At 44.8% G+C, this 23,378-nt stretch overlaps 1 protein-coding gene across 1 annotated transcript in view; it reads left to right on the plus strand.

Moving 5' to 3' along the window:
- The window catches only part of CDK5 (cyclin dependent kinase 5), a 256,946-nt gene that overhangs the window by 8,196 nt on the left and 225,372 nt on the right, over nucleotides 1–23,378 (plus strand). Inside the window, exons 3-6 of the mRNA XM_069210772.1 lie at nucleotides 7,784–7,851; nucleotides 8,323–8,383; nucleotides 18,543–18,599; nucleotides 21,905–22,000. Of these exons, the coding sequence (XP_069066873.1) occupies nucleotides 7,784–7,851; nucleotides 8,323–8,383; nucleotides 18,543–18,599; nucleotides 21,905–22,000 (282 nt within the window). The remainder of the gene's footprint in view (nucleotides 1–7,783; nucleotides 7,852–8,322; nucleotides 8,384–18,542; nucleotides 18,600–21,904; nucleotides 22,001–23,378) is intronic.

Here is a 23,378-nt window from a genome sequence, read left to right on the forward strand (position 1 = left end):
TACAACAGAGTCCATATACTGCTACATAGAATCTACTACATTGAAATGAGCCCCTCTGAGATTACCACTGCAGGGATTACCACTCCTAAAGTTCACTACTGTGATTACTACCCCTGAGATTACCTGTGCAAAGATTACCTTTGCTGAGATTACAATTTTTGAAATTACCACAGCAGTGATTACCATTGCTGATTTACCATTATTGTGATTACTACCTCTGAGAGTACCACTGCAATTACCACTGTTGTGATTACTACCTCTGAGAGTACAACTGCAGGGATTACCACTGCTGAGATTACCTCTGCTGTGATTACTAACTCTGAGATTACCACTGCTGATATTACCACTACTGTGATTACTACCTCTTATAGTACCACTGCAGGGACTACCACTGCTGTGATTACCACCACTGGGATTACTACCTCTGAGATTACCACTGCTAATATTACCATTGATGTGATTACTACGACTGAGATTTCCACGACTGAAATTACAACTACTGTGATTGCTACCTCTGAGATTAGCACTGCAGAGATGCAGGGATTACTACCTCTGAGTATGACTGCTGAGATTACCACTGCATGATTACTAACTCTGCGATTACCACTACTGTGATTACTACCTCTAAGATTACCCCGGCTGGGATTACCTCTGATGAGATTACCACTGTTGAAATTGTCACTGCAGGGATTACCACTGCTGATATTACCACTACTGTGATTACTACTTCTGAGATTACCACTATGGTGGTTACCACTACTGTGATTACCACAGTTGAAATTGTCACTGCAGGGATTACCACTGCTGAGATCACTGCTGGGATTACCACTGCTGGGATTACCACTGCTGGGATTACTACGTCTGAGATTCCACTGCTGAGATTACCTCTACTGTGATTACTACCTCTGAGAGTACCACTGCTGAGATTACCACTACTGGGATTACCACCTCTGAGATTACCACTGCAGGGTTTACCACTGCTGAGATTACCACTGATGTGGTTACCACTGAGATTACCACTACTGATATTACCACTACTGTGATTACTACCTCTGATACCACTACTGTGATTACTACCACTGAGATTACCACTAATTATATTACCACTACTGTGATTACTACCTTTGAGATTGCCACTGCAGGGATTACCACTTCTGAGATTACCACTATATTGGGTAAGATAGATTCAAGAGTAAGTGTTCTGAACCTATGCTAACCTACACCTTAAAATAAGACCTTATTTTATAACAACCCACCATCCTATCTTTATGGCCATACAGTGCCCTCTCCTTAACCCAGTGGTTACATTGCGCCAGGGGTTGCCAGTGAGCCCACAGCACATATTTTGGAGGACCAGGACTCTTCTACTCTGTCCCTTGGTGGTCTATTGGTCTTTACAATGCATTGGCCTGCCCTGTCCATTAGTCCCACCCAGGCCCAGGCATAGACATGACTGTAGCATTCTCAAGTGGCAGGTACACAAATTGCTTCATTTTCCTGCATCCATTCTTATGTTAAACCATTCTGTGCCAAGGCAAAGACATGCTTTCATTTTCATAAAATAATATTTTGTACCCTGTAACAAGTCCAGCATTTCAGGTTTTTCTATTGAGTATTTTCCTGTTCTTTGTCCATGTACACAGGCATGCTATCAGTTTTAAGCGGACCTGCCCCTTTGATATTTTTGGTAGAACACAAAAAATGTGTCCCGCATGTTCTAGACCTGCTTCTGCTTCATGAAGGGTGTTTGGGAAAAGGCAGCTGTGTTTATTTCTTTACTTCCTGCTCCTCTGCAGTTCTAAATTGTTGGGTGCCTCACTCATTCTAACTCACATTCTCTCACTTACTCATCCTCACTCCCACTCAGGGGCGTAGCTTCAGAGGGTGTTTTTGGGGTGTTACACCCCCACTAACAAATGTATATTCTGATGAATTGTTGGATACAGGTGCTTTCAGTTGGGTACGGTGAGTTGTCTGTCAGGTTTCACCTGGGATTTATGCACGCACATACTGACAAAGCACACACACTCTTTCTCATCTCTGTTTTGAAAGCCCAAAACAGTGTAATAATGTTAATTATTTTACAAAATATTATGTTCCTCTCACTTATTAATCATACCAATCTGCACTGCTTTCTTTTTCCACTGCCGCTTATGCCACTCTCATGCGATCTGCTTGTCATATGATGTATTTTAACGATATATGCCAGCCAGGGGCTGTTCCTGTAGGGGCAAAGCAGCGGGGCAGGGGCACAACAACAAAAAGTAATTAAAAAAAAGACACTCTTCTCCGCCGCAGCCTTGCTGCTCTTTTGGCTCCTGCTCCGCTTGCTGCAGACACAGGCTCAGGCTCCCAGCCTGCCCAGCGACCAGTCCAGATGTGGCTCTTGCATGAGAGCAGCGATAGGATTGGCCGGAGTGCCCTGGTCGGGCGCTCCTAGGCAGAGTGAGAGCCTCTGCCTGCTCTCTCCAACCCAGCAACACAGTGCCGAGTTGGATAGCACCCAGTGTGCATGTGTGTTTGGCCGGCCCAAGACGGCCAGCCAAACATACATGCGCACTTAGGGGAGTGCTGCGCACTGAGGGGAGTGCTGTACACTCCCCTTCCGTCCCTGTCATCATCCATGGCCCTGCCCACTGAAAAATGCAAACGATAATAAACACTGTTTATTATCATTTAAATTTTTCATTTTCCAGCTCCTGCTGCTGACAAGGGAGGCGACACTCCTCCGCCATATTCGAGCGGACTTCTGTTTTCTTTTGTGTGTTTGCTTTGCGCTCATGGTGGCCGTCATCTCCCTTATGTGAAACTGTTTTACTTTTCAGTTTATGTGGTAAGAAAAGTTCGGTTAGAAGTTTACAACTCTAATAGCTTTAACTCTAGTACACGTGAGACCCGTTGCATTGCAAATGCTTGTCCTCTATTGTCTTCCGGCTTTTTTTTGCTTCCCTTTTTAATGCAGTAAGGTTGGCCGAATACCAAGGGGCACAACCTGTCAGACGACATGCGCCCATTAACTTCATGGGAATCGAGGCATCTAAAGATTCTTTAAGCCAGTTTTCCAAATTATAATATCTCTCATCAACTTCTCATTCCCTTTTTAAGAGTAGGTCTACTAGGGTGTTTTCCCAGGCTGTAGTATCTAATTTAGACCAGCTCTGTTTACATTTTACTGAGTGTGGCTGTTTTAGTGTATCCCTAGGGGTATTAAGGGAGAACGATATAAGGTAATGGTCTGACCAGTACATGGGGATGAGGATATCAATGATAAGCTCCTCCATACTGGAGAAGATTGGATCCAGTATGTGGCCTAGTTTGTGAGTAGGGTGCTTTACTACTTGCTTTATTTGAATTGCTGCCATATCCTGTATACAATTTATTTTTAAACTTTCATTATCATGCTTATTGAAATGTATGTTAAGGTCTCCTAATATTGGGAAATTGGACTTTTTAAAATTGAATTCTGCAGTTGAATGGCTGAACTAAATTCAGTTGCAGGACCTGGCAAGGGATATATTAAAATACCTGAAAAGGTGAAGGTAGCTGAGAGTTCCAGCGAGAACACCAGACTTTCACTTCTTGGAATGTTTATATGGCAGAAGTGACCTTTTAAGTTTTCTTTAAAAATAATTGCTACTCTCCTCCCTTCCTATCTTCCCAGTTGCATCTTTTGATATTGTAACCTTGAGGCAGGGCCATGGCTAAGTCTAGAATAGAATCCGCTCTTCACCAGGTTTCCGTGACAAATAGTATGTCTGTTTGTTTATCCTATAATAAAATAAAGTTCAGAGCTGTGTTTAGGCAGAAATCTGCAGTTTAGCAGCATCATATGCATTCATAGGAGAAACTACTTAACAGTGATATTATCATATTGTTATACGTGAAATTAATATTCCCCATCTCTCATTTACAATACTTACATGCCCAATGAGACTCTTCAGGAACACAGTGTACCTGCAAAGCTCCCCTACAGGTGCTTTGAATGCCTGCATTTGTGCTGACGTATAAGAGATTTGGGATGACGGTAAACGGGCAGGGGTTCTGGCCATGGTCCGGCGCGGACAGGCCTGCCTTTAGTGCGCCAGCGGCACGTCCACGCCCTGGACTTCATTAACCCCTTCGCTGCCAGGCCTTTTCCCCTCCTGTGCAGAGCCTTTTTTTGGCTATTAGGGGCAGTTTGCACTTAGGCCCTCATAACATTTTGTTCACATAAGCTACCCACGCCAAATTTGCGTCCTTTTTTTCCAACATCCTTGGGATTCTAGAGGTACCCAGACTTTGTGGGTTTCCCTGAAAGAGACCACGAAATTAGCCTAATTACAGTGAAAATTTCGTTTAAAGAAAAAAAAAAAATGGGGAAAAAGGGCTGCAGAAGAAGGCTTGTGGTTTTCCCCCTGAAAATGGCATTAACTAAGGGGTTGCGGTACTAAAATCACCATCTTCCCAACTTTCAGGCAGACTTGATTTCGAAAACCCCATTTTTCAACACAAATTTGACATTTTACTGGGACATACCACATTTTTACTATTTTTTGTGCTTTCCGCCTCCTTCCAGTTAGTGACCGAAATGGGTGAGAAACCAATGCTGGATCCCAGAAAACATTTCTAAAAAGTTGACACAATTCTGAATTCAGCAAGGGGTCATTTGTGTAGATCCTACAAGTGTTTCCTACAGAAAATAACAGCTGAAATAAAAGAATATTGAAATTGCGGTGAAAAAACAGCCATTTTTCTCCACGTTTTACTCTAACTTTTTCCTGCGATGTCAGATTCAGGTTGTTGTGAGCATCGGTTACTTGGTACTGGTGACCAAGTAGGTGTTGTTCAGGGTGGACCAGTTTCTCTATTACCATTGTAACACTGGCACCTGTGTCCCTGTAGGCCTGGACCTCAACACCATTTATTAGGGGTAGTTGCTTGTACTTATCCATGTTAAGGGGACAAGCAACTAAGGTGGCTAAATCAATAGCCCCCTCAGAGACTAACACCGCCTCTGTGGTCTCCCTAACAAGACCAACCCCAACTAAGTTACCAAAAGTGAGCCCAGCTACTCCCTTGGATTGGCTATTAGTAGGTTTGCTCCCACCACCACTGCTATTACTAGGGGCACTAGGTGTAGCAGCAGGGGTTGTAGTGGTAGGAGGCTTGGTGCTTTTCTTTGGACAACTGGGATCTGTTGTCCAATGGCCTTTTATTTTACATAAATAGCACCATGGTTTATTTTCTTTGTTTTGATTTGAAGAGGATTTGGGCCCACCACCCCCATCAGAGTGTTTTTGTGGGCCTGATGAAGACTCATTTTTAGATTTGTCCCCACCCTTGTCAGAAGACTTACCATCCTTCTTCTTGCCATCTTTGTCACCCCCTAAATGAACTTTTCTGTTCACCCTTGTTCTGACCCATTTGTCTGCCTTCTTTCCCAATTCTTGGGGAGAGGTCAGATCAGAGTCCACCAGGTACTGGTGCAACAAATCACACACACAATTGATAAGAATATGCTCTCTCAGGATTAAGTTATACAGGCTTTCATAATCAGTAACTTTACTGCCATGTAACCACCCCTCTAAGGCCTTCACTGAATGGTCAACAAAGTCTACCCAGTCTTGTGAAGACTCCTTTTTGGTTTCTCTGAACTTCATCCTGTACTGTTCAGTGGTTAAGCCATAACCATCTAGGAGTGCATTCTTAAGAACTTTGAAATCATTGGCTTCACTTTCTTTCACAGTAAGGAGCCTATCCCTACCCTTTCCACTAAATGATAACCATAGGATAGCAGCCCACTGCCTTTGAGGGACATCCTGTACAACACAGGCCCTCTCAAGTGCAGCAAACCACTTGTTAATGTCATCCCCCTCCTTATAAGGGGGAACTATCTTATGCAGATTCCTAGAATCATGTTCTCTTGCAGGATGACTATTGGGAATACTGCTGCTGCCACCATGGGTTTCTAACCCAATTTTCTGTCTATCTAAATCCAGCTGTTGCTTCTTGAGCTTCAGTCTGGTTTGTTCCACTCTCAATCTATTGAGCTCCCTTTCTAACACTTTGTCGTCAGGGTGGGTGGGTGGGACATGCCTTGAAACAGAAGTATGGTGAGAATGAACAGAAGGAGACCTGTCCCTAACAGATGGCACTCTAACAGCCTGGCTAACAGAAACAGCACTTCTACTATGATGAGAAGGAATACTCTTACTGTGATGTGAGGCAACACTATTACTGTGATGTGACTCTACATCAGTACCAGCTATGCTAGGTGGTCTGCTAATGGGCAGGCTAGGAAATTTCCCTTCTAAATCTTTTGCTAGGGGTGCCCCAGGGTCAGATTGGGAACCATCAGCTAATTTCTCACCAGAAGTGCCACCTCTGGCTTTATCCTGTTCAACAAGCATATTAACTAACAGTTCTCTAGAGGGATTCTTCCTTACACTTAAACCTCTTTCTATGCAGAGACTCCTTGCTCCTTTCCAGCTAAGGTGATCATAAGCAAGTTTGGACAAATCAACAGTTTGGCCTGTGCCAGACATTTTTAGAAAGTGTTTAAGGGATAGAAAAAGTGAGAAGTTTTTCAGAACTTTTGGAAAGACAGAAAAAAAAACTTTTAAAGAACTTTTTAGAAAGTTTAGAGGTACTTTTCAGCACTTAGAAAAGAAGTGAGAAAAGAAAAGCAAAACTTTTTTTGGTTAGGTGTACATACACTGAACTTGTTTTGTATATTTTTCTCTTATGAAAAGTACAATGACAAAAGTGGTAAGTAGTTGCAAAGTACTTATCCCACCGCTGCACCCCCAATGTAGGAGGCTGGACTGGCTTGTAGTGAGTACCAAGGGGTACTTACACCTTGCACCAGGCCCAGGTATCCCTTATTAGTGTATAGGGTGTCTAGCAGCTTAGGCTGATAGATAATGGTAGCTTAGCAGAGCAGCTTAGGCTGAACTAGGAGACGAGTGAAGCTCCTACAGTACCACTAGTGTCATATGCACAATATCATAAGAAAACACAATACACAGATATACTAAAAATAAAGGTACTTTATTTTTATTACAATATGCCAAAGTATCTCAGTGAGTACCCTCAGTATGAGGATAGCAAATATACACAAGATATATATACACAATACCAAAAATATGCAGTATAGTATTAGAAAACAGTGCAAACAATGTATAGTTACAATAGGATGCAATGGGGGCACATAGGGATAGGGGCAACACAAACCATATACTCCAAAAGTGGAATGCGAACCACGAATGGACCCCAAACCTATGTGACCTTGTAGAGGGTCGCTGGGACTGTAAGAAAACAGTGAGGGTTAGAAAAATAGCCCACCCCAAGACCCTGAAAAGTGAGTGCAAAGTGCATTAAAGTTCCCCAAAGAGCACAGAAGTCGTGATAGGGGAATAGATTGAAACCTGCTCTCTCCACTCTTTGGAATAAACACTACATAAATAAGATCATTGTTTCATACCTGTTAACTTTTTCTGAGATTTGGGTGATATCGAGTCGTAGAGGATGATCTCATTAAGCTTAATAGAGAATTAACCTTTCTTTTGGAGGGTGATATAGGTTTGAAAATCGGTTTATAATCTTATCGTCTTTGGAGGCATTTTGTTTCAGGTGGATGAGCAAAAGTAAAAAGAGTAAAAGCCGCCATTGGGACTGTATGGACAGGTATATTATGATGATGTTGCTGTTAATATGTTGGTAAATAGCTTACTGAGTGGAGAAGTTGTTAAAAACAGAGTGGGCATTCTTCAAAGTGGACCAACTCTGTCTCTGTCTTTTGCAGGGAGTGCCCAGTTCAGCCTTGCGAGAAATCTGTCTGCTCAAGGAGCTGAAACACAAGAACATTGTCCGGTAAGGGAAATGTTTTTGTGTGTTTTGCTGTCTTTGTGGGCTAATGTGTGCAGGGAAAAAAGTGTTTGGAGCTTTTCATTTATAGAATGGGTGCATAAAGAGAGCGGATACCTTAAACACAGAGTTCAGCAGGATAGCCTATATAAAGAATCTATGCAAAAGTTGTCAATATGTAGAAACTTTCTACCTAGCTTGTAGATTCAAGGAGTTTCACTTATCGAATACTGGCACAAATTAACAGTCGGACATGAGAAGATAATAGTCTTTACATGTTGTTTTGTGGCCATTTATGATTTGGGTCACAAGCAGCTTATGACCGCTTTCTGACACCTCAGTACATTGGAACAATATTTTTGTTTTGTTTTAATAGAACACGTGCACACTAGATGCATATATTATTTTGTGTTCTTTACAAATGTATTGTTGATAATCCCGATCTGATGATCTGCATTTTCTCCTTCCTTGGTGCAGACTGCATGATGTCCTGCACAGTGACAAGAAGCTTACCCTTGTTTTTGAATACTGCGACCAGGTGAGGCACGCTGTACACTCCACTGACCTTGTAAAATGAGAATGTGTTCATATGTGCTTGTAAACTGCCTTATGTCAAGACTTTCAGAGAACGAGAGCCAGAAAGTGCATCTTTGGGCTATTTTGCAAGTAAACTATTGAATGTTAAGAATGCACACTTGTGCATTTGAGAACATAGTGTGAGGGTCTCTCGCATCTGTCAGAAAGTAGTGAGGGTGCCAGTGGAGTATACGATTCTTGAGGTTAGAAGGGTTTGTGAACAGCTGTGCTGGCTGTTGGTTATAATGTAAAAAATGTGTTTGGGTTTCATTTTTTTCAACAGTTCTAGAAGGTTTGTTGGTGTGGTGGAGAGATTTCATCAGTGAGCTGAAAAGGGAGGAGAGGGTAGGATGATTTGCTTTATTTCGGGTTATATATTCATTGCAAAACAATATTTAAAACATTTTAGTTTTTCTTCATCAGTGAAGACTGAAAGACAAGTGAATGTGCACTTAATTAATTTATTGTACTTAGAGGTTAACTGACTTTACGCTAATTTCAGGAAAGCCTCTTAATGTCTGTATATATTCCTCGTCCATTGCAAAGTATTCCTGTCTGTACTGGGTTTGAGTGACTAAGTCTGTATGTGAATGCTTAGAATATGTATGCCTTAGCGAAGCCTCACAAGCAGCTAGGTTGGGGCATGGGCATCCTAGGGAAGTCTAAGCACTGTTCACTGCCATTTACCCCAAGTTATGTACACATTCTTTTATCACTTCCCAACAGATCCCACTAACGTACAGCCAGCTCAGTTCACAACATTATAAAATACCAATACGTACTTTAGTCTCTATTCATTTTATGTTTGTAATGGAGGAACATACAAGGACTACAAAGTGTCAACGGCTGTGTTTGGCAATCCTAATAGTGTTATTAATCACACATTGTTGTTTATTGCCTTCATTGATTTCATTTTTGGTTCAGCTCATGATGTAATATGCGATCATATGTGTTTCTCAAACTGATTGTCTTATCTTTTTTTTTAAACAGTATTTTATTGTCATTTTATTTTAATACATTATTAATACAATTATAACTTGTGCAGTAGTCCACATTAATTATTACCAACAGTTAATGTGCTGTTCCGAACTGTGGATAGTACTTGCTTGAGCATATTCCTGGTCTATGCAGCTTCTCAATAGATTTTCATAATAACTATTTACATGATGGTGGTTAGTTGAGGTGAATGCTCCTACTAGGGTGGGTTAAGGACTAGACAGCTGGGGATTGGGGTTCTCTTGTTAAGTTTAAACTCAGCTGTCTGCTCGGAGGTTATTGGCCGTGTCTGTGTGTACCTGGGCTGGCTCCTGATCAGAGCTATATAGTGTCGCTCACTCTCTTGTGGGTACTGCCCTCCTTGGCTATCCTGCGTTCTGTGCTAGGTTCACCAATCTTCCCCTTCTGTTCGTAGTGCATGTTTATGAGTTCTGGTCTATCTAACTACACTTGGCCAGATGGTGTCTCGGCTACTCTCCCTGTGTTTCCTCGTCGCTATCTCGAGATTCCCATCCTCTTAATATTTCCTCCCATAAAGGGGCAGTGGGTTTCTGGCGCAGTCCCCTCAGTTCTTTGCGCTCCAAGACCTGGAGTTCCGCTCTGGCCCATTTCGTGACTTCACGTCGCCAGACTTCTAATGGAGGGGAGCTAGAAGCTTTCCAGTTTAGTGTTATTTGTCTCCTGTAGAGTGCCAGTGCCAGGTCCAGAAATCTGTTAGTTACTGCACCCAGCGCCAATCCCGAATGCAGTCCCAACAAGCACAGCGACGGGGTCTGCGGCAGTTTGACACCCAGTAATTTCTCGAGTTCGCCCAATATCACCTCCCAGGCTCTCCGGATATCCGGGCAATGCCATAGCATATGGTCCAGGTCTGCATCAAGTTCATTGCATCTGGGGCATGTTCTGGGGTCTCCCCCAAAAATTATGTTTAGTCTATGCGGTGTGAGATATGTTCTGTGCAAATAATTAAATTGTATATATCTTAGACGTGTGTTCCTGGTTACTGTCCTAGGGTATGCCATTGCTTTCTTCCACTCAGCCTCTGTCAGAGTATTACCCAGTGCCCCTTCCCATCTCTCACGAAGGGCTTGGAGGGGGGTCAGAGTGCAGTCATTTTGGGCCCTGTACAGTTTTGCGACCAGGTGGGTATCCTCGCCCATAGTCAGGAGGATATGTATGATATTGCGTGTCTCTGGTTCTGCATTGATCGTTCCCCAGTTTATTTTAATACGGTGAGTCAGGTGTTGGTAGGTTAAGAACTGCCCAGTCGGTATTTGATTTCTTTCTACCAAATCGGTGAATGATCTCAGTATTCCTCCCTGAAAGAAGTCTCCAAGAGTTCTAACCCCTTTGCTCGCCCATATCCCTAGTCCACCGCATGAGGGTTTCCCATTCTATGGCCCTAGATGTGGCTGATCTGGCATTAAGGGTAACATGATCTGTTATGTGGGAGCGGAGTGACTCTCTGTATGACTGGTCCTCCAGGGCCGAAGGACGTAATCTCCACAACAGAATGGGGGGCCTATCCTCAGTTGCTTTCCATACAAGTAATAAGGGGTTATGGTCGGACAGGGTGCAACCTAGGTATTCCGTGTGAGTTACATTTTGTGTAGCCTGTGCAGAGCATAGGATCCTATCTATCCTAGGCGGTGTAAGCTAGAATAGTATGAGTAGTCCCTGTCTGTCGGGTGTTGGGCACGCCAAGCGTCTATCAGTTCCCAACTCAGCATCCAATCTTTGGAGTGGCTGGCTATTTTATGTGTTATCGCCCCCTTAAGTGGCGGGGTGGAGCGGTCCATGTCCACATCTACCACACTGTTGAAATCTCCTCCGATTACTAATTCCTCCCCATTTCTACATGTAAGATGTCTAGATAATTGCTGTAAAAAGGGGATTTGGTCCTGATTGGGGGCGTAAATGCTGCATAGGGTAGTTGGTACTCCGTGTAGGAGGCCCCCCACCATCACAAACCTACCTTCGTGGTCAATTTTGGTGGATGTAACCTCAAAAGGAACCCCCGCTCTTATCCACACTAATGCTCCCCTGGCGTAGGCTGAGTATTTAGTAGCGAAGATCTGACCCCTCCATCTGCGCTTCAATTTATCAATCTCATTAGCTGTGAGGTGGGTTTCTTGCAGTAGGCCGACATGTACCCCCCTTCTTTTCAAGTACCAGAGTACACAATGTCTCTTAGAGGGCGAACCCAGTCCCCTGACGTTCCAGGTCAAGAATGAATAACTAGCCATGTCGGTGTGTGGTGAACCACATTGTTCCCCCTTTCCTTCCCGTGCCTTAGTTCCCTACCCTCCTCGTTAAGTTTAATGTGAGTAAATTGTAACCTCAGTGCCACCATCAAGGAACTAAATTGTAAACCCCAACGTCCCAACCCAAGGGCACCTCTCAAACTGTAGGTTGCCCAGTTAACATTGCAACAGTGCAGTAATAACAACAAGTCAGATTGAGTTCTCGCCATTCCGATTGAGTGGCCGAGAAACCGGTTGAGGGGGTGGCTGCGAGGTCATCAAGGCCTCTTCAATAAAGTATTGTTATCCTCCAGTGCCAGTCGGAAAGACACTTATGCCAGTTCATCCGATGTTTGGGGGGTCACTCTAGGGGCGTCGCCGAGGTCGCTGGAGCCTCCTTCTGAAGAGACTGACGCCGCGTCCGAGTCTTTTGCACTATTGACCTGCGAGGGCGCACTCCCGCACACTGAGGCCACCGCATCCAGGGCCTCTATCTTCGCTGACTCTCTCTGGGCCCTGGTTGGCCCCGCAGGCAGCCGCTCTCTATTGCGCTGTCTCTTCTTACATCTGCGGGCGGCTCGTCTGGGCTGTTCGTGGCGGCCCGCTGTCCGGCCCCTCGACTCCAACCATTCCCATGCTTCCTCTGGCGATTGTAGAAACACAGTTTTGCCATCCAGCACCACTCGAAGTTTGGCCGGGAAGAGGAGTGAGTACTGGATCCCCTCCTCGCGGAGGGCGTTTTTCACGGACAAGAACGAGGCACGTTTCAACTGGACTTCCAAGGTGAAGTCCGGGAATAGCGTCATCGCGCTGTTTTCAACTTCAAACGGTCCCGCTTCTCTGGCTTGTTCCACAGAGCAGACAGTCCCTGTTCCTATAATGCATTAACTTCGCTACCACCACCCGCGGTGGCCTCCCTGGCGCCAAAGGTCTCGAGGGGACACGGTGTGCTCTCTCCAGGGAGAAAAAGGCCGTAAGGTGATCCGGCGCCACTACTGTGCGTAGCCATCCTTCGAGGAATTCCACCATGTCGGAACCTTCCACTCCCTCCGGAAGGACCACCACCCGAATGTTGTTCCTGCGGTTCCTGCCTTCTGCATCTTCCACGCAGTGTTCAAGGCGGTGTACCCGGTCTGTCAACTGTAGAACTGAGGCTGCAAGGTTTTCGTGCTTCGGAGTGAGCTCTGCTATATCTGTCTCTGTAGCTTTTACTCTGCCTGCCAGTTTGGTGTGATCTGCCCTCAGCAACCCCAGCTCCACTGCCACTTGGTTAATGTCTTGTCGTAAAGTTATTTTTGTGTCTTCAATGGCCCCCAGGATCTTCTCCAGGGTTGCCTGGGCCGTTGGTTGCGCGAAGTCCCCTATGGTTTCTTTCTGTTGTGTACTTATAGGATTACAATGCAATGTCTTGCTTCTGGTCTTACCCTTGGAAGACATTCGGGACTCGTGTTGCTGTGGGCTAGATGGCCTTCCCGGTGGGCTTCCCTCTGCCGATCTCAGCGGCCGGGTCGTCGCCCCCCCGGGAACAATCAGGGGAGTTCCACGCCTCTGCCGCGGCAAGCAGCACGTACCCTCAGCCTCACCTTGAGGCACTCACTGGCATCCAGCACTCTGCATCTCTGCCCAACTCTGCTCGCGCTTCGTAACTCTGGTCCGGCCCCGTCTGGGCCTCCAGGCTGGCTTCCCTCCACCGGTCTCGGCAGCCCAGTCGTCGCTCCCCCGGAGGCAACCAGGGGAGTTCCACGCCGCAGCAAGCAGCACATAGCCTCAGCCTCACCTGGGGTCACTCACCGGCGTCCCGCTCTCCTCACCTCTGCCCAACGCTGTTTGTGCTTCGTAACTCTGGTCCGGCCCGGCCGGGGCCTTCCTGGCCGTCTTCCCTCCACCGGTCTCGGCGACTGGGTCGTTGCTCCCCCGGAGGCAACCAGGGGAGTTCCGCGCTGCAGCAGGCAGCACGTAGCCTCAGCCTCACCTGGAGTCACTCACCGGCGTCCGGCTCTCATCACCTCTGCCCAACGCTGCTCGTGCTTCGTAACTCTGGTCTGGCCCAGCCGAGGCCTTCCTGGCCGGCCTCCCTCCACCAGTCTCGGCGGTTGGGTCGTCTCTCCTCCGGGGATAACCAGGGGAGTTCCCTGCCCCAGCTGCATCAAGCAGCACGTAGCCTCAGCCTTAGCCGCACTCAGGGTCACTCATTGTCACGGCTCTCCTTTTCTCTGCTCAGTGCTGCTCGCGCTTCGTAACCCCGGGCCGGCCCAGTCCGGGCCCACATGATCGCCGGGTCCAGGTCACCCGGATTCGTCACTTCAGTTCTTCCATCCGGCCCGGTGGTCTCGGCGGCCAGCCCGGCTCTGCACTTTCAAGATCGTATCCCCGGCTGTGGGAAGATGCTGAGTTTTATTGGGTCCCATCGGCCTCCCTCCGCAGATCTCGGCAACCGGGTCGTCGCTCCCCCGGGAGCCGCCAAGGGAGCCCAGCGTCTCATCTGCAGCAAGCAGCACTTAGCCTACGACTCACCCGGGGTCATCTACCGGGGTCCGGTTCTCCTCGCCTCTGCCCAACGCTGCTCACGCTTCGTGACCCTGGCCCGGCCCAGCTCCGGAACACACTCGCGTTGGGCCCCGGTCGTATGGGTTCATCTTGCGGCTCTTCCTCTCGACCGGGTGGTCCTAACTGCCAACCCAGCTCCGCAGCTTCAGGATCGCACTCTTAGCACCCTGGAGGATGTTGATTTACTCAGGATTAATTAAGGCCTCGGCGGAGCTCTGATACTAAGCATCCGCCATGTTGGCCCGATCAGCCACGCCCCACTGATTGTCTTATCTGAAAACAGAAACCCACCTATACCACCTTTCCCATAATCTTAGATAGCAGATACCCTTGTGCTGGCTAGTTTTGTTCCTGTTTCCCCTTGGATTGCCTTATCTCTGGTTTCCATTTTTCTTGCAGTACATTGGATCAACATCCGTTCCTCATCCTATTATAATTGGTAGAGTATTGACTTCTGCTTTCACTTTTTATACTTTACAAGGCTTGGTCAAGGAGTTTTGGTCAGAAATTCTAAACAAGTTTCTCAACTTAAACCAAAGGTACGCTGAGATGACTTCTCTAACTATGTTCTTGGAGCTTGTTTGCTTAATTTGTGCAAATGGTCGTAGGTGGTGGAGGCTGGCACTCATTTTTGTGACTGGGACTTATTTTGCATCATCACACTTTCTCTCAGGAAAAGAGAGAAAGGCAGAAGGAGAAAGTGAAAAATAGGAATACAGCGTCAAAGGAAGAAGTATGAAAAAGGACCCACAAGATGAATGTAAAGACACTGGAAGTGTAGGATGGGGGAAGGAGAAATGTCATAGAATTAGAAGTAGGCAACCCTGGCAGTCTTCAGAGTAGGCGATGGGCTCCCAAGAACAAATTTGGAAGCCTGCACTTACTTGTTTATTTTATTTTGTCAAATTGAGCACTATTTATTCTCATGGTCATTCAGACAGTACTGTTTTACGTTGCAAGCCATGCAACACTTAAAAATTGATAAATGTGCAGATACTATTAGGACATTGCTTGTTTTCCCTTGTCAGCTTCCGCTTATCCCTGGCACCCAGTCGCATGAACAGAGACTGCTGCTATTGTTGTGTTATTGTAGAGCTTTTCATGCAGTATTGAACATTGTTTCATACATCATACGCGGTACACACCTCCATCTATGTGGATGCATTTTCTTGCCAGTTCCCTTTTTTCTCCCCACGGTTCTTGATTGGAACTTGCTTCTGTCATATTTAGTTAATTCTTAGCTGTGACTAACCTCTATTCTCGTACCAATGTTTAGTGTATACTCATTGCTGTTTTTTTCCTTTTTCCCCCACTACTGGCAAGATGGCTCAGTGAATTGAAATCTCACCATTATCGAGTGATGATCAGTAGGCCCCAGTTAGAATCACAGCAAGCCTCCTCCATCAATTATAGTAAATTAATTATCACAATTTCGGTAACGGTAACATCTGTTATATCCATAGATTGGAAACATCAGATTTTGTTATGATGCAGTACGTACAATACAAGCCTAGTATTGTTGTCATTATTATCTACTTGGTCCTTCAGGTTAGGTAGTGTATGCTGCATCTGTTTATCTTTAAGCCATGCCATCGCCTCTTCATTTGCAATAGCTGCACTGCATATCTTCCTCGCCTCGTTCCTGGGCAGTGATCATCAGGTTCACCCTTGTGTATTGTATGGTATCGGTAGGTGATATATCTGGAACATGCATGCAAAGAAAGTGTGCGCCAATCCTGAAGAATATTGTGGATTTCATCACCAAGCAGAAGAGTTAAAGAAAGTAGTGGGCGATCTTGCTACTTGGCATGGTATCTGGCACCCTTACTGTCTGTGAGCGAGCAAGGCAGACTCCTCCAGGACCACACCTCATGTTGGTCATTCTCACTAGCCCCATGTAAGTGGCATGAATAACTCCAGGAAGTAAAGGTGTGTGGTTGAACCGACGATGCCTGATGACTAGTTCCACCTGGAACTGCTTGTTACGGTTGAGGTGTAAAATGTATGAAACACGTGACCAGAGGATTCCTCATAATGACAACCCCCACTGGTCCGGAGATAGCTTTGATAGTGTTTGGTCAAGCCCAACTTCTCGTTTTGGGTGTGGGTGCCATTGCAGTGAACGATTAAAGCAATCTCCAAGGTTCAACTCTGCACACCTGTTGCGCTGAGCGGTTGAGCCTATTTCCTGGGGTAGCCCTGAGAGATCCATCTGATTTTCCTTGGTGGTGTTCAGGGCAACAGTCCGAGTGAGTCAGTGCTAAGTAGTTTTTTTTTATTATGTTTTTAACAGTCTTCTCTAGTGCAACTACACTTTACCTCGAACAAGAGACAATAAGTAAAACAGACCATAAGCAAGTAAACTTGTGAGAGAGACCATTAGGTTATAAAAAGAAAAGACTAAGGGGGTTATTCCAACTTTGGAGGAAGTGGTAATCCGTCCCAAAAGTGACGGTAAAGTGACGGATATACCACCAGCCGTATTACAAGTCCATTATATCCTATGGAACTCGTAATACGGCTGGTGGTAAATCCGTCACATTTGGGACGGATTACCACCTCCTCCAAAGTTGGAATAACCCCCTACATGTTATTGTAGGGGTGGGGGGGAAGGGTTATGTGGGAAGAGGGGTTTTAAATTAACTAGCTGTTGAAAAGGATATTCCAACCAGTCAGCAAATGGAAGCCTTTGACAGGAAGGAGGTGTTTCTCAGTGCTCGGGCACACCAAATTCCATTCCAAAGCACAAGAGACACAAAAAGAAGCAAAAGCACCAGAAATTTCTGGAACCTGCTTAACCCACTTCAGTCCTTCATTCCTGCTGGAAGGCCACCCCAGTGTTAGTGTACCGTACCAAGGAGTACTTGACTGTGCTACCAACTTTGCCAGATCGCCTTCTTGGGGAGCACAATCTGGCATAGAAGTTGTTTTCTTAGAAGTTCAGCCCATTCCGACTGTATCCCCCTTTTTATGGCTGTAAATTATATATATTATACAATCTTTAAGTGCATATCGATCTAAAATAACATAAATCTCCCTGTCCTATTAATTCAATTCGAGTGCCTTAGGTGGAAACCATAATTAATTAGTGCTCTACATATTTACTTTCTTTTGTGAATATTAAACACCATTTATCCTGAAAGTGATAGACTCTCATATTTCAAACCAGATGTCCCCATTATTTATTTTAAGGCATGCACACACCAGTGGAAACCCATCCCCCTAACTGAGGGGTTGTTAGTTATATCTGTGTTGAATCTATAATATAACCAAAAAGGACGCTACCTGTCCACCATTGTTACATCTCAATATAGTCTTTTCTTTTTATAACCGTCTTCCTGATTATCCTTATTTTATAAACCTCGGTATCACAAGTTATATCCTCTGTACAATGAAACCAACCGTAATGAGTTACCTTTTGATCATAGCAGACCTTAATTTTAATACCTGATAACTCCATTCCGCTTATCTCTCATCAGTATGTATTCAATATCTCCCTAGTATTTCAGATGCCTCTACTCGCCTCCGATGCAAAGCGTATCCAGTGACTACTTCCGTATAATCTCCGGCCCGCGAACGGACTCCATTTAGAAGGCCAGTGAGCGCCAGACCCCGTAAAAACCACCCCAATAGTTTTATCTGATGTGCTGTGCTCCATCCTTTCCTCTGACCTCCTGGATGTTCGGAGAATGAAGTTGAAGGACAGGGGGACCCATTCCTTTGTGAAGCTCCTACCTTTTCTAGTGCATCTTTGAATTTCCTCAGTTCCCAGTGTAGGTTCTGCAGTCCCCAGTGCAGCTCCCAAGGCCAGCAGTCCATCCTGGGCACCGGACCCTCAGTCTCAACCCACTCTGATGATTCAAGGTGTATGTCCTGTCCTCAACTCTGGCCATACAAGCTGACTGTATGTGGATGGGTGATGTCTCTGTGGATCCACAGACCAAGTCCTCATTCAGCAAGTGTCTCTGTCCGGAAAAGCCAGGCACTGATCCCCTAGTGGACCTCTTATGTAATTTTGTTTTTTTTCTTCTCACAGTGTAAGTGCCTTTGTGAGATCACATAAACCATATATAAAGATAGACTCTGCTTTAGTGTACTTCAAAGCCCTGGTTGAACTTCATTGATTGTGGTGATGCTTTCACAGCTAAAGTCAAGCATGATTACTGTATGGATTTCCCTGTTACTGTCAAGGCTTTTGTTTCTGGGTTAGTGACAACAACACGTTTGCACAAGTCCTTTTTGGTTCTGTGGCCTCTTTCAGTATTGTTTTTTTTAACCGTAGTTCTTTTGTTTCACTGTGGGCCTCTAATTTGTCTTTGCTTACATTTCCTACAGGATCTAAAGAAATATTTTGACAGTTGCAATGGAGATCTAGATCCAGAAATAGTAAAGGTGAGTGTGTGCCATGAACCTTCATGCCCTCCATGAGAGATTCACTACATGGGCATCAATTGCCTATTTTGCATATGCCCTTCTCTTATTCTCAGTTTGTTTTAAGTTAGAGCACAGCCAACCTAGGCACAATGTTTATCATGTTTTCTCTTTTTGCCATGCAAGCATTTGCTTCAGGAAATCTCTTTTCTAGATTTCTCTTTTGCCAGAGTAGTGCCCTGGCTGCTCTCCACCCACCTTGGGCCACCAGTTTCTGGATAATTGGTGGTAAAGGGCCCATGGTAGAAATAGAGGGGGATGAGCCCTGATAACTAAGCTACTTCTCTCTCTTCCTATGCCTGCTTTGACTTGCTAACTACCCTTCTATGGTTACTTTTATTAGGCAGCCGATCTCCTCATTTGGAGTACGACTGACCTGTTGCCCCATTCTCACTCTGAAGGCTCTAGCTATCTTTTGCATGTCCGCTCTAATTGGTCTGTCTTTAATTTCTAGGGTACCTTTCCAGCACCGTCTGTGAACTGCCAATCTTTTGCTATCTGTGCTCCCTGGGAGTGGTTTCCACTCTGCTTTCGATTGTTGCTCCGATTGGCAGGTTTGACAGCAGCAGCCTGTTTAGGAGTAGCTATTATGGGAAACTGTACTTGCATTAGTTTAAGCTTTAACCTGCTCCAGATCTCTCTAAAAGTTCACCAGCATAACAGCTATTTGTTTCTTTGAAGTTGTTCAGCATTACTATGTGACCATGGTATTAGTGTTTACTCTGTAGTCTCTCCTCTACAACTCTGTAGGAGAAACAGTGCATTCATATCTATCAAGCAAGAAATAACGCTCAAGCAGTAACAGGCATGGAGAACAGGGATTGGCCCCAATGATACAGTAGATCATGACGTAGGTTATTTTTTTGTGCCATCTTTGAAATTCTATCAGTAAACCGAATCCTTACACTAAAAAATAGCCAGGCCGTAACCAGTAGAGATACTTGGAAACCGAGACTAAGCAGGGAATATTAAGGGTGACTATTATAGTTAGGCAGAGAGGGATCCCCCCCATCATAAATCAGGATTCACCCACCTCATTTTGAGGTAGGTGAGGAACAAGATTTCCCCTGGAGGAGTCTCAGCTGACTGCACTTGTAGAAACACTTGACCTGGCAGCTTACCTGCCACTGGTCAGCCAGGCACCGGTTATGAATGTCCCAGCCCATTTAAAAAGGGAGAGAGAGTCGCTTGATTTTCCAGCCCGAGACAGGTACGCAAGGCAGGGCGGTCCTAGGTAGTGAAAACCATCAGTGACCCTTGTGTGCAGATCGAAAACTTGCTCTGCATCAGGACTGTTGATTCGTTTGTTTTAGACAAGGACACTTTGGAGGTTTGTGCAAAATATGCAAATGTACACTGGACCTCAAACAACATGGTGCCTGTGCAGTCTTTCACTGAGTCTACAGAGGAGCCACCACGGCGGTAATATAGCCTTAGAAGTTTTTGCTTGGCAAGCTGGATCTCTAAATTGTGCTAGCAGGCCTTCATTAAGGGAGAGGATGCCATGGCCTTTGCTGGCCAGTAGGAGAGGTGGGTCCCTCACCATGGTCCAGATTACCTTCCATTTGTTTACCAAATTCAGGTAACATTAACATTCATTTAAAATCCAAGGACACTGTAAGGAAACTGGAGTGAACCGGCAAATTCTGAAAAGACAAAGGTATGCAACTGAATTACTGCACACAGAGCTGAGAATGCTTGGTGTTAAAAACGATTCTGCATCATAGGAGTGTCATTAACAATCCTAATCACTGGAATAATTCCCTACTGCATGCTCACGGTGTCACTGGAACCAAGCTGTACGTGGCTGATGAGCCCATTAGTAGGGCAAAACTGTCTGTGGGTTGCCTGTGTTCTGGTTCAGGGAGGACCTGGCCTGGCAGTTGGGGCTGGACTGTTTACCAGAGGAGCAGGGTCCAGTCGTTTTTGCATATGGCTGGATTCAAACTGAGGTGTCATGATATACAAAAGAACAATGGGTTGGGAAGCTACCCTGAGTGCTTGCCAGTGGTTGGACAAATTGCATGGATTCCTCTACTCACCTTTTATGTGTGTCATGTACTGGCCTAAGTGTCATGGGTACACCCAAACGTGAGTCCCCTGCTCACTGTGTCACTGGAACCAAGCTGTACCTGGCTGACGAGTCCATAATTAAGGTGAAATTGGTCTTGGGTTGCTTGTGTTCCGGTTCAGAGAGAACCTGACCTGGCAGTTGGGGCTGGACTGTTCCCATGAGAAGCAGGGTCAAGACTGATTTGAATATGGCTGGGTCCAAACTGAGGTGACCTATTGAGGAAAAGAATAATGCTACCATGAGTGATTGCCAGTGGTTAGACTAATTGCAAGCATTCCACCTATCACCGATGGCTTGTTTCATACTATGGCTGATTCTGACATTGGTCAGGCCACGCTGAGAAATCTCTTTGCCCGATTAAACAACATATCTGGATTTGCATTGCATGTACCCATTAGAATACAACTTATTTTTCTTCAGCCCGATAGCTGAAGAGAGCTTTTGAGGTCCAGCTTGCTGTTCTAGTCCAACTTTTATGACTATCAATCAAAATCCTATGATGCAGAAGAAATGGTCACTTATAGTTGTAGTTCTACATTGTCAATGTAAGCTTAGACTGCACTTTTCCCCAAGTTTAAGGTAAATGCACAGCTGTTAGCTATTTTGGATTGTAATTGCCACAATACAGTCTTTAGAGGGGGTGTTTTTTGAGTTTGCTAGTCTACATTTCTGGCAAATCTTACAGTGATAGGCTCCTGGAGGGTGCTGCATGATCATATGGAGATTTGCACCCTATCTGTCAATATAGACAAATTTACTAAGATGAATTGTTCCGGAGTCCACACATGCATTGGAGAATTATTCTTGTTTTTTGTGACTTTAACGAAGAGTCTTGTGATGCAGAACCAGGACGACAAGTAAGTATTTTTTATACATCTTCCAAACCCAGAGCAGTACTAAGATAGAGTTCAGAAAACTGCCTTCACAACACTTTAGGAATGAACAACACATAAATTACCTTTTCTAGTTGTGGACTGCCAACACAGACACCTCTTTCCTGGCCCTAATCCTAACTCTTTGCAGTTCTCATGATAGTCTGAACCATACTCTTCCCTTCTGAATTCAAAGGTAACATTGTTTTTAGATTTAAAATCCATCTATCTGCTGTCACTAGCCTCTGTCCTTTCCATGCCTCCTGTCATTGACCAGTCTTCTTATCTTAACATGCTCCCACTGATGTCTTTTCTTCCAGTCTTTCCTGTACCAGTTATTGAAGGGATTGGCATTCTGCCACACACGGAACGTGCTACACAGAGACCTCAAGCCACAGAATCTCCTCATCAATAGAGTGAGTACTGTGCTGTCATTGCAGATGATGGTGGAATTGATGGGTGGTGAATGCAAAGACTGACTGATTACAAGGTTGGGTACAATGTGCTAAAGAAAATTGGGCGCTACTGAACAAAAAAACTTGGGGATCCTTAGATGAAAATTACACACATACACTGCTTGCATGCTTATTCCTTAGTAAACTAGTAAGGTGTAGCTCAGGCGATAAACACACCTACTGCAGAGATCTTAAGACTTGAAGACTGATAATGTTAAAATCTCTCTATCAAATGCAAAACAACCCAGACCCTGATTTTTGTAAAAGTGACTTCGCCACATGCTGCAGTATCTTGAACATTAGGTGGACTAGATTTTAATTAATACAGGGCATACATATTTTTAACATTGTTGACATAAGCATTTGTTGTTTATTTCCAAAACACATGCATTTATAGCTGTATGTTTTGTACAGTGGTTTTCATTCATACACACTAAAATCTATTACTGCTGCACTTAAAACGCATACTACAAGAAACAAATGGACAGCTTTCCTATTTTATATTGAAGCTAAGTTTGCATGAACAAAGAAGAGGTAGGTGCTGCAGTGACTCCTAATAATAATCAAATCCACCTTCCTGCCCAAAAATACATTCATCCATCAATACTAACCGTGACACTTTGCTTGGATTAATGCATCTTTTTGGAAAGGGCAGGATGTAGAGTTGTGATGAAAACATAGTATAAGTGAATGCAGAGTCAAGGGACTTCAGGTCGGCGTAGACAGGAGTTTGCTGTGTCTAAAAGAGCTAAAACATGAGTATCTTCTGCTTGGCTCAGAAACTTAAAAAGGTAACCAATATTTATGCAGTGTTCACAGTTGCAGCTTCAGTCATCTCACCAAAATAAAAAAAGAAAGCACTTGGGGTGTTTTGGTGCCAAAATTCTGAAGAATAACTAGGTTAGAGAAAAATTATCACCGGAAGCTATATAGAAGGGTACACCTATTCCTGAGCAGCAGAGAGAGCAAGAATAACCAGAGTGAGTACAACTAAGACCAGGCCACTGGGATACCCTACTTGTTGGGACAGATGAGGACAACTGGAGGCACTCCATTGCTTCCATGTACTGACATGTCTTTCTCTTTATCTGTGGGCTTCCTTTCTACCAACAACCTTCACGTGCCACTAGTTAAATACGCAAACATCAAATAAAAGCACACTGTGCTTTAATACAGCTTGTGAACTACCATAATGATTCCTGACTGATAAGTAAGGTAAACAGTAACAGAAAGGTCATCTTATAAATGAACACTGTCCAATGGTAAATCACAAGCAATGCCTAGAGTATGGAGTTTCAAAAAACATTATCTGCAAATCGCATGTTGTGTCCTTGGACTC

The sequence above is a fragment of the Pleurodeles waltl genome, chromosome 10 (assembly GCF_031143425.1).
Source record: "Pleurodeles waltl isolate 20211129_DDA chromosome 10, aPleWal1.hap1.20221129, whole genome shotgun sequence".
NCBI classification, from domain to species: Eukaryota; Metazoa; Chordata; class Amphibia; order Caudata; family Salamandridae; genus Pleurodeles; species Pleurodeles waltl.